Source organism: Sardina pilchardus, chromosome 8, assembly GCF_963854185.1.
Source record: "Sardina pilchardus chromosome 8, fSarPil1.1, whole genome shotgun sequence".
Lineage (NCBI taxonomy): Eukaryota > Metazoa > Chordata > Actinopteri > Clupeiformes > Clupeidae > Sardina > Sardina pilchardus.
The window spans coordinates 7171925-7184424 of NC_085001.1; the positions used below are offsets into that span (position 1 = coordinate 7171925).

At 42.5% G+C, this 12500-nt stretch overlaps 1 protein-coding gene across 2 annotated transcripts in view; it reads right to left on the bottom strand.

Moving 5' to 3' along the window:
• The window catches only part of msi1b (musashi RNA binding protein 1b), a 24169-nt gene extending 12072 nt beyond the window's left edge, over positions 1–12097 (bottom strand). For both annotated transcript variants that reach the window (XM_062542535.1, XM_062542534.1), the window contains exons 1-6: positions 11955–12097; positions 11502–11542; positions 10709–10790; positions 10443–10527; positions 3574–3615; positions 3254–3346 (exon numbers count right to left, since the gene is read on the bottom strand). In XM_062542535.1, coding sequence (XP_062398519.1) covers positions 3254–3346; positions 3574–3615; positions 10443–10527; positions 10709–10790; positions 11502–11542; positions 11955–12013 — 402 coding nt within the window. In that variant the 5' untranslated portion in view covers positions 12014–12097. The remainder of the gene's footprint in view (positions 1–3253; positions 3347–3573; positions 3616–10442; positions 10528–10708; positions 10791–11501; positions 11543–11954) is intronic.
• Positions 12098–12500: the final 403 nt, after the last annotated feature.

Genomic DNA, 12500 nt, shown 5'->3' on the forward strand with positions numbered 1-12500 from the left:
CAGGACTGACAGAAAAACACCTGCCTTCTGCCATTGGTTCCAGGAGAGCAACAAACACCCCACAGCTAAGCACTGCGTCTGAAGAAGGCCAAATCATCAGGTGGTGCTCTCTCCCACACTTGCCGTGAGACACAATCTTTGATAATTAGGCCTTCAGTCCCCAGCAGTAATTAAGCTTCAGTCGTTGGGACAAAGTAAACTCCACACACAGGCTCGCTATTGAAATCCTTTAGCCAATGTACTTTTAAGACCTGAACAGACAGTGCACTGATGAGATGGCTGCTTCAATTCAGCTGTTGTCGGTACCTTTCCTACCTACCGCAACAGCAAAAAGTCACCGGGGCATATCAATAGGCCCTCTAATGATACAATCTATCTGACCTCCTAATACAGCACTTAAATAAGAGTGGGAGAAGGCAACATTAATGGAGCCATTTGTCACATGGCGGACATTTTAATAGAGGACAGCACTGTCCCCAACGCCTCCTCCCTCTTCCTCTCATCCTGCGTGTCTTTCTCTCTCTCTCTCTCTCTCTCTCTCTCTCTCTCTCTCTCTCTCTCTCTCCCCATCCCTCTCTCCACCCCCTGCCCAAACCAGGTCGAATAGACAAAGTGTCCAGTGAGGCAATCTAATGTGGAACTTCCACGGGTGGCTGGAACCTACATTTTTCCATCTATCTTTCTCTCTGTCTCCCTTACACACTCTCCCTCTCTCTCTCTCACCCTCTCTCTCTCTGTCTCTCTTTCTTTCAACAAAAGTCACACCAGTGGGCTTTCTATGATAGACCATTCCTCGCTCCGATCCTCCATTTAAAATTGGGCTCCAATTATGGGATCAATGCAAAATGAGTGCAGTCATTCTCCCACTCTAATTGCCGTCTCCCTGCGGATTCAAATCATAAAGCTTCAGTGGAAGCTGAACTCAAACTCAAATCCCTGTACAGACGAGACATTCTCGTACTGTCTTTTCCAACTGTATATGTCTCAGTCCTGGTAAAGGGCAGGGACATTGCAAAAAAAAAAAATGTTTATTAAAGTTTATTTTTTTTGGAGACATGGAAAACACATGGTCCTGGTTCTGTTGTTTAAAGTCCAAACGTCCATGATGTGAGAGAGGAGGTAAAATGTAACGGCAACTTTTCCGTCTCATTTTTTTCGGTTGTATTGTTACACAGATTTCAGTGTTGACAAACGCCCTCGACCCCTTTTTCACAAACACACAGAGACACACACACACACACACACACACACACACACACACACACACACATACACACAAAACACACACACACACACACACACACACACACACACACACACACACAAAACACACACACACACACACACACACACACACACACACACACACACACACACTCACACGCTCCACAAGCCTCTTCTCCGCTGAATTACTTGGGGACAATGGCGAGCCTGGGTCGCCACGGTAACAGGCCGGGAGGGGGTGGCGGGTTGGAGCAGCTGTTACATCAGATTAATTCAGATTCGGGTAATCCCTCCCCCCTCTGTCTCCACTCGCAAAAACTTTTCGTTCTCTCGGCACCCCTCCCTCTAGCGCTCCTGCTACTCTTCTCTGCACTCCCTTCGAACTCTGTTCGTTCCTCTGCCTCCTCCGTGTCTGTCACTTGTCTTGAAAGTAATTTGCCAGACTTGTTTAATTACAGATAAGGTGTTCTCTAATCTGCTAATGTTTTTGAAACTATTTCAGACTCTTCACACAAGAAATCAGAAGAAAGACTGAAAATTCATGAGAATATGTGAAAATATGCGTGACTGTTGTGCCCTTTAATACAGTTTTTTTCAATCGCTAACAAGCGTTTGTCCATTCATTTGACACATTTTCAAAACTCTAAACACAGACTCTCACCTACAAAACACAATTGGCCAAATGGATCATTTTCCTCTCAAAAGCACATCCCATGTTCTTACACCAAATGTTGTTACATATACACTAACTCGTCATTTCTCTGCACACACTAACTTTACCAAAACACTGGAAACCTGATTCAAAATGAAGTTATTTTGTCAAAGAATGAAACTTGTTTTCACTTCACAAGATACATGCAGTCAATCAGAGTACACTAGGTTTCAAAATACTGGCTACTGTTCACATTACAAAAACTGCATAGACTTTTATGTTTCAGTTTTACAGGTATTTGCATGCAAAACATGCAATCCAGCATTTTTACACGAAATTTCTTGGTTGGGAACTGTATGTCCAGATGTAATGTTCACATTCAAATGCATTCCAGTAAAAAGCAAATCTTTTTTTTTTTACTGTTCACTAGGCCTACAGGAGGTGCAGTAGAAATACTGTTTACAGTAGACTATGATAGAACAGAAAAAGTGTTACAGCATTGCAGTGAACAAAATATCCATGATACACAAGATCATTCTGAACAAAAAACAACAGCAAAAAGCCCAGATAAAAAGGGGGTGAACAAAAAAAAGCACAATATTACTGTGTCTAATCTCTGCACCTGCTCCTCTCAGTGCTCCTGCACCTCTCACTGCATCTCTCACTGGGCCTGCTCTTCTCCCTGGGCCCCTTACTCTTACTCTTCCTCGTCCAGACATTACAGTATTTGTCTTTTTCTGTTTCTGCTTCCAAAAACATCACCTCCTCTTTTTACTGTGTAAGTGTCAATGTAATAGAGACCCCTGCCACTGAGTCTAAGACAGACTGAAATCAGCTGTGGTTGGCCCAATTTACCCAACATAAATCATCTGTGTGTCAATTATTCGATTGTTTGTTTATTATCAGCTGAGATATATTGCTTTTGAATTGATAACTTTGCAGAAACAGAGGTTTTTATACTGTATCTAAGGTTTGGAATATTGTTTTAACTATTGTGGAATGTTGTGTGTTAACATTCGAAAATAATACAAAAACGATCCATTGTTTTGTTGGGAGGTGTAGTTTGTCTGTTAAGAAAATGTAAGCATTGTGAACATGTATTCACTGACTGCATACTGTGTGAAAACAACATGAAATGTGTGACTGGTATGGCCACAAAAGACCGATGCTGTGCTAACTGTGTTTAGAGTTTTGAAAATGTGTCAACTGAATGGACAAACGCTTGTTAGCGATTGAAAAAAACTGTAAGAATATTTAATCTGTGACATTTGCCACTATGGTACGCCCCATCAGAACAGACAGGTGAAATGATTTTGCCGTTCATGCTGTCATAGTATGCACCGGTTGAGGAGAAAAAGTTAGAAAAATAAGCCCTACCTTTCCAAACTGGTCGAAATACTGCTTGACATCTTCGATGGTGGTGTTTACAGACAGACCTCCCACAAAGATCTTCTTGGTCCGAGTCACTAACTGTAATTGAAGAGAAAACACAAGAAACAAACGTTCACACGCAGAACAAATGGGACAGAGTTGTAATTGTGTGGCTGAGATTTATGACAAAAATAACTTGCCAATATCAAAACTAAAATGGCTTTTGTGCAGTAACTGCCTGTATGCTGTGCTTCCAAATCCTTATCAGACATTATGGACAGAATATAGACAAGCCAAAATGGAGATTGTTAGACTCATCGACATACCTTGGGCTGCGCTCTGCGTGGGAACGCGACTTTTGGGTCGATCTAGAGGAGGAATTCAAGATGAGAGGCTAGTTTAGACAAACACAGACACAGTCTTTAAAGCCAGGGGAAGACTGAAGAGATCGCTGGAACTTTATCCAATCAAGGTAGGCTCCTGGGGATATGTCCAATTCTGCTGTTATTTCCTCTCTAACTTTTCCTCTTGAAAACATTGTGAACCTGATCTGTAGCAGCAAAAGAGATAAGGTACTTAAAGGTATCCGATGCAATGTTTTGGGACCCCCTTAAGTATTTGTATTTTACACAATATAAGTTTAAGTATTTGTATTTCACACAACTGTCGTAAACACTGCTCATAACTTACACCCTTCCCCTGGGTATGGTACATGTGGATTTGTTTACAAATCAGCCAACATTATCTCTGAAGAGCCATGCCAACTGCTAAGATAATATTACACAATAGTAGGATATTACACAATTGAATGAAGCAGAGTCAGGGGAGAGTGAAGGCTACTTCTCCGTAGACAGGTCGGGATAGGAGGATGCACCATTCCCTCACTACAAGTTAGTATACCATCAAAATTACTTTGAAGCTGTTATTTCAAGGTAGACAAAATGCATGGGATGCCTTTAAGGGGAAAACATAGCAATATCATCCCAGACGACAAACAAAATCTCACAGATACACGTGGAAGGTAACAAAGCTTAAAGAAACCAGACAGAGAACAAAAACCTGTAAAAAAAAAACAAACAAAAAAAAACAGAGCATAAGGGTGGAGAAAAGAACACTGAATACATTTGTTTTTCATATGACAGGTGCTGACGAAGAGAGCTGTAATGGCTCACCTGGGAAAAGAAAAAGAGAGTGAATCTATGACGTCCACCTGCTGCTAGTGGCTCTGTGACGTTTACCTGCTGCTAAACGTGGGACAGAAAGTAGGGGCATGTAATCGCCTCTCCACCTGACCTGAGTTGTTTATTTTCTGACACAGTTTTTATTTCAAGCAGCCCTGCATGCTAACTAGCAGCGGCCTCCCTTACCCTTGGGTTAGGGCACGGCCTCAGCTAGATGCTGACAAGGGACTTAGGAGGTAAATCTCAGTCTCATTCTATTCTTTACACACACAGTCTCCTGGTAACTGTCAGAGCACTCTTGTCAAAGTGAGTGAAGTAGTGTATGTGTGTGTGTGTGTGTGTGTGTGTGTGTGTTTGTTTGAGTGTGAATGCATGCATACATTGGTGTACCCCTGTGTATAAATGTGTGTGTGTGTGTGTGTGTGTGTGTGTGTGTGTGTGTGTGTGTGTGTGTGTGTGTGTGTGTGTGTGTGTGTGTGTGTGTGTGTGTGTGTGTGTGTGTGTGTGTTTGAGTGTGGCAAGTGTTTGAGTGTGAGCGCACTTCGATTGCAATTGTAAGTGTATATGTGTGTGGAAGAAGTTGATCTCTCTGACCTAGCCTTTTCTTTCATGCCGTTGTGTGACATGTGATCTGCAAGAATCTCACACAAACACTGAGGTCACGAATACATATCAATTCCCCAGATAAACAGGGGGAAAAATCATAAAACAAAAAGAAAGTGGACAGGTAAACAATAGAAATAAAAATAAATTGACATGAAAAAATAGACTCTCAGACAGGACAGATTTATTGTTTGTGTTTGTTTGTTTTTGCATCTTTTGCCTCTTGTTTTATCCATTTATTTTCTGACTATATTTTTCTTTCCCTCCCTTTCTTTCTCTCTCTCTCTCATTCTCTGTTTCAGTTCATTCATCTCTTTGTCCAGTCTACATTGTTGTGGGACAATAGTGCACAATGAATCGCATCTTACATGGAGTTGATCTGACCCAAAATCTTTACTTGTAATGGAAACCTTTTTTGTCATTGTAAGACTACCACTACTAAATGTGTTAGTGCTACAGAATTTCATCACAAAATCAAGAATCATTCCAGCAATTAATTTCTCTATGTGTCTAGGAAGAACTATGAAGGCCATCTGCATTCAAGCATTGGAGACCCTCATGCAAAGAACAGAAAATTCCATCTAACCAAACCGCTAGTACATGCTGTGAAGACGCATGCTACAAATAGGCTAAAAGATCTCTATATTAGTCTAACAAACTCCAGCTAATCCAGCTAGATACCCACTGCTACACTATGTGGCACTGTACTGTACAGTAGTAACAGTGATTGCGTGGACAGAACAGTACAGAACTAGCAGCAAACTAATATTAGTTTGTAACCAGCAACAGGGTTTTATCACCAGAGCTACTGCTAGGAGCTGGCAGCCCAAATGAAAGTAAACCACTTCAGTTCAACACTGGAGTTGTTTGCAATGGCACATACTGTATGATATCTACCAGTATTGGATGTGAAGTAAAAGAAAAAAACAACAGCTAGAGAATAGAGAGAAGATGCTAGGCTAGACTGAGTGGAGATCGAATGCGTAGAACTACGTTTGTTTTTAGCACTATGGTTCTCTATCTACAACTCTGATATAGTCACCTCGTGTCACCAACCACTTCTGTCGCCCAACACTCCTGTGCACAATCAAAAACAAACAGACACACACACGCACATGAGCACGCGCACACACACAAAGAAATAAACAAAATCAACACACAGACACACATTCTGGTGGGAATCAAACCTAGTCAAATAAAAGTAAAAGTAAAATAAAAGAAGACACAGGGTACATAAAAATGAATGGGGTTAAACGTGCTGAATAAAGAAAAGAAAAGGGCATAGAGCTCATTTGTAGTACAGACCAGCAACACGCACACCTCTGTATCAGGTTCTGTTTGAACCAAACGTGTGACTTCTGCAACGTAAGGTAATATCATTTCTAATTATTATATTACATATTTCTGTAGATAAAAACATAGTAAGAGTCTTAATCCCAGAGTTTGCTTGTTGTTTTATTGTGTATGATCATATGACAATATTCTGATGCAGCCCTATTTTCATTGCATACCTGTGGAGAATGTTGTGTGTGATTTAGGATGTCACATGATTCAAAAATATAGCATCCGTGATATCTAGGCCTACTTTCTCATTCCCAAGCCTCTGAACATATGTGCTTTTGTAGCATTGTTGCTCATACAGTTATTCCAATGAAAATAGAGAAAGCAGAAGAGCATAGCAAACTGTGAATGAACATACACACACACGCACACGCACACACACACACACACACACACACACACACACACACACACAGACACAGACACAGACACACACACACACACACACACACACACACACACCCGCACACACGCACGGGTCGCACGCACATACACACATGCAAACACACAGAGTGTCTGGAAAATAGTTGTATATTCTGTTCATAAACAACATGCAAGCTCACATGGACATATATGCATATCGTACACCCACCAAATACACACACATGCACGCACACACACACACAGACACACAAACACCAGTGTCCAACAGTATCTATTTGGGTTTACCGAAAAGGTCAATCCCATCAGGTCAATCACTTAAAATCTGTCAGCAGCAGTTGGCTGAGGATACTTTAATGAGTAAAACCCCACTGTAACACACACACACACACACACACACACACACACACACACACACACACACACACACACACTAATCCAGACTTGCTATCCAGGTTCAAGCCCTGGCATAAAGATGCACATGGTCTAGTCCAGCTTGTACCAGTTCTATTCGATCTGATTAGCTGCTGCAGTCCAACTCCTTCAATTACCACAAGGACGCAGAAAAGAGGAAGCAGACTAAGAATTGCCCCCCTGCCCACAAATCTCTCTCTTTCACTCTGTCTGTCTCTCTCTAATTCTACTCCTCTCCATCTCTCTCTCTCATTCTCTCTCTCTCTCTCTCTCTCTCTCTCTCTCTCTCTCTCTCTCTCTCTCTCTCTCAATCCCCCTCTCTCTTCGTCCCTCCCCCTCCCCTGCTTGCTTTGGTCAGCTTGTTAGGGCTAATCTCTTCCAGCCCAAAGGAAGGCCAGGCAGCTTGCCATGAGGCACCTTCACACTGGCCCCAGTCTCCCAGGCTGGGGCTGGGGGTGGTACGGAGGACTGAGGCTAAGGGGGTAGGGGGTTGGGGTGAGGGTGGAGGAGGGGGCCCTCGCATAAAAGCCTGCGTGTCTCTCGCTCTCTGCCTTGGCCTCTGCTCACGTAGGCCAGATTACTAAGTTTACATGGAGTTCAGTTCAGAGGTATGGCCAAGCTGTTGCTGAGGCACAGAGGCATGGGGAAGAGTGTGTGTGCGCTCGCCGCTAGGCTAGTAGCGCAGCGGCCCGGCGTCCGCAAAACACTACAAGGCTTGAGACAAGTGGAGAGTTTGTTACGTGTCACCAATAAAACACATACTGCAGGAGCATGGGAGGTGCCGATTTTTGTGTCAGAGAACGAAATACAAAAGTGACCATTCATTTATGTAGGAACTGGCCAACAATGTCACTGCTTGATGTAGTCCATGAAGACATATTCCATTCACCTATAGGACTAGTGATGAAAAGGTCACTTGATGGACCAAATTTAGTCTTTATGACTGACTTTACACACAGAGAACTTTACACACAGAATTTTAGCACTTGGGCCAGTCTGAGTGTGCAAGATTGAAAGAAGCATGGCTGTGTGGAATGTCATTTGAAGAGACTGTGGTCGCCATGCCAACTTCTGCCCTGACTGCAAGTGACAGCCTCGTCCTCCTGACTTCAGCAGCCTTTGTTTATCTCTTTTCTTTAGCCGGACAAAGACTGGACTAAATGACGGGCATTTTACAAGTGCTCTTACCCAAACTACTATTACTTCTCTTACTTCTGATTTGAAATGAACACACACACACACACACACACACACACACACACACACACACGCACACACGCACACACACACACACACACAAATGCATTTACAGTCCTCTAACTACAATAGCAAGCACGTGGTACATATTTTAACATCAGCAGGTGCCTGCTTTGTATACAAATCTATGCACTGACGCTTGGACTGCTCTGAGACAGTAAGGTGGCGGTGGCGGTGGCAGAAGAGGGTAAGGAGTAAAGGGGCAAAAGAGAGAAAGAGAGAGAGAGAGAGACTGAGAAAGAAAAAGAGGAGGAGAAAGTAAAAGAGAGAGAGAGGGGAGAGAGAAAGAGGGGAAGAACTCTGAAAGTTTTACTGAACTGACCCAGAGACGCTACCACTCCCTCTCTCCGACCCCCTGGGGAAAGAGACTCGACCGTCCCTATGGTAACCAACGGGCAGCATTGTCCTCAGACCCGCCCACATCCACAGCACTCACAAAGACACACACACACACACACACATATTCTCACACAAACACACACACTCACACACACATACATTTACATTCACACACACACAAGCAAACTCTAAAGCTAAAAGGAGTGAAAGCTGTATACCCAAATGTAATTTTCTCTCTTTTTCACTGTTTGTGTTTTACGTACTTTCAGACTCAAGCTACCTTTGTGATCTCCACGTAACTTTATGAGCATCATTGCCAACCGAGTAGTACTAAGACACCAGCACTTCGACAAAAACAACCTTCTTTCCATATAGCTGAAACAGTGTCACCTATGGATGATAATAAGTCCTATAAAACTATTTTCTTCTATAATTACACAACATATGAAAGAATACAAGAATACATGTGACAGAAATATTAGTAGTTTAGGCCATTAAGAATTGCCCAGTCATTCTAGCGATGCATGGTCCGCTGAGATGATTCTTTGTCGGTAAAGTATGTGGCTGACGAACAAGAAGCTGATAACTGTAATCAAGAAACCAGTCTCTGATTTAATTAACGACTTCATGGCCCACAGTGTGAAGTCTAGGAATTATGAGTTCCAACAGTTACCAACTAACTGCATATAGAAAGATTTGTTCAAGACATACACCAACAGTAGTTCTTTAAAATTGCGTGATGCAAATATACTGCAATATCAGATAATATTCAACCCATGCCATATAACTTTTGCCCTGAAATGTTTTTTTTTTTTTTTTTAACTAAAGCATCGCAAATGTGTGAACTGAGCACATGCAGTCCATTTTAACGGAACAGGAGCATCAAAGTTTTTTTTTTCTTTTTACAATTTGAGTAAATATCTATTCTTCCTGAATCAAACGAGTTTTCTTAACTTGAACACATTGTACCACATAGAGTGGCACTCACCCTACTAGGTTCCCCAAGTTACCATGGCAATCGACCCAGAGGGAGAGAACCTTCCTGGCCTCTTTGCAGGAGAAGGGAGGAGGAGGAGGGTGACCGTGCTCCATTTCAGAACTTTACCCATTCAGTGACCAAATGACAAAACTCATGAGTCCAGCATTATTGTGTTAGTCACCACATAATACTGTATGCTGAGTAAGAAAGCAGATTACAAAGTGTACAAAAAGTTAGTCTTTTCGCTGTCTTTGCCTACAACTCATCAGCACAAGCTGAGACAGTAGTGGCCTGAGATGAGGAGTTGATTCAATGTGACTGAGCTTTCATCAAAGTATGTAGGCTGGCCTAGGCTACGTCTTGTGCAGAACAATGTTTTCTTCTGCTATGTCTGTGATCTCAAATGTTTACAGACCTTTATCGGTTGCTGGCATGGAAAAGGCATGCAACAGAGTTTCTTTTTTCTTCTTCTTTTTTTCATAAATTCATTTTGTATGATTGGATGAGTGAGACAAAAAAAATCAGTTCAAACAAACCAACTATAAAACCATGCAGCCTGTCAGCAGCCCTCAATGATAATGTCAAGCACACAAAGTGCACCTGCCATTATGGCATATCCTGGAATATCCTGGCATGACACAGCAGCAAATGAAGATACAATCTGAGCACAGACAGACTTTGTAAGATAAATCAAACTCACTGTTTTTGAGTCCAACTCGTGTCTGGTCTGGGCCAAAACTTTGTCCACACCAGCTTGATCAACAAACGTCACAAACCCAAAACCCCTGTAAACAAACAGACAACAGTTGTTTTTTTTGTGATCCTCCGTATACTAGAGCGCAGTAAATGTATAAATAAGCTCGCAATCGTAAAAAGAAAGCGTGAAGCTCTCATGCGGTTACGGCCGAGCGCTGGCTCGAGAGCATGCTGATAGGACACCACAGTGGGCACGGCGAGTCCCCTCACCTCGACCTCTTTGTAACTGGATCCCGCATGACCATACACTCTTTCACTTCACCGTACTTGCAGAAGTACTCCTTGAGACCCTCTAAGATGGAAGAAAAATAAAGATGTAAATGACGAACTCTGATCACAAAAGCTGGGTAACAAAATTCACAAAAAGAGAGGAATTGCTTCCTCTGGAATTCCCTAAGTGGATGTAGGCTACAATAAGGACATTTAAACATTCAATTTCACCCAAATAATTGATTAACCTAATCATTTTATCATGATGTGGGTACATATTTACAATTTTTCAAAAACACACCAACAGAAATATAGCTCCTCTGCTGTAGTTTAGGGGGCGTGTCTCTCGTTGAGTTCAGACTGAAGAGCTAAAGAACATAGCCCACTTCAGGTAGCGGCCTAGGCTACCACCTTTGCATTCGCTCAGTCCTTCTCTCAACTTCTTCAGTCGTTTTACTTCATCTCGACTGTGATGTTAGCGTTCACTTTCAAGTTTCCAAAGCATTCGGGTTACACTTAAGGAAGTTATAACTTGTAAGTTATATTGTCTAATACCTGATATTAAATCTAATTCATTCTCTGCTCGTTATGCAAACTCAAAACTGCCGAGTGGCACAAATAGTAGTTTTGACTAGGCGAGCAGGTTGGATTCCTCTCTCTCTCCTTCACTCCAATCGATCAGTTAGTTAAGAACAAGGCAACTATTTAACGAACGGATATTGCTTTCGCTCAACTGAGCCTCAATTGACCGTCCCTGACCATTGTGAAATAGTCTTGAGGAAAAGCCGCTTACCTTGTGTCGTTTGCCAGCTAAGGCCACCGATGAACATTTTGCTGAATGACAAGAAAAAAAACACAGTGAGACCATATATTCTAATAAGAAGTATGCTATTAAATAAAGACGGAAAGTATTTGGGATAGAACAGAGACATCAAAGAAGCTCATGATCAAAGACATTATGAACTTTTTTTCAAAGCCTTTTCCAAATAGACAAAGAATAGTCTACTGTTCCCAACTTATTTTACTCTTAATTTTGCGCTTTTCCCCGTTCTCCATTTCGAGCGAACAAAATAATGATAATCCAACAGTGTCGGATGCGACGTGTGTTGACCAACCAACATGCATGCTCTCCGTCTTTGTCCAGTAACTCCCAAAGTCTCGTTAAGTCTCAATAACTCCCTCGTCTCCGAACGAACAAGAACAGAACAACACACACAAGAAAACTACGACGTTTTGTTCGGTTTACCATGGATCGTGAGGGGAATCCGAGGAAGATAACCCACTCTGACTGCCTTCTGTCTCCATCGTTAGACCGTGCTTGCCTCTTCTGCGCGGTATAGGCGTGCAAGCAGTGTGGAGTATCCAACGGGATAGGGGTATGGCCGAGAGGAGAGGGGTACTACTGACAGAGCCAGAGGAGGGATCAGTCTAGCTCCAAGCCTACGAGACTCCTCCTTTCCAGGTCTGCATTGGTGAGCGCGCACTGGTGTAGTGTATTACATTCACCACAACAAATACATGCCAATTCCGTTGCTTAGGTTACGTCCCTTGTGGAGTAAAGTGTAAAGCAAAATTGGGCTCAAGGCAGACCTATCCACTCCAACGTTTGCTTTTGTAATAATAGCAAACTTCCCTGTCTCCCATTATAACCTGCCCGTCTACAGGCACGTGTACCAGGGGTGTTACAGTACGGCCTCAACAGTTCACTACAGCTGGCATGAATTTTGAGTTCCCCTCAGTGGTAACGGATGTACAACTATTGCCCAACCTACGTGCTCTATTTTCAGTAACA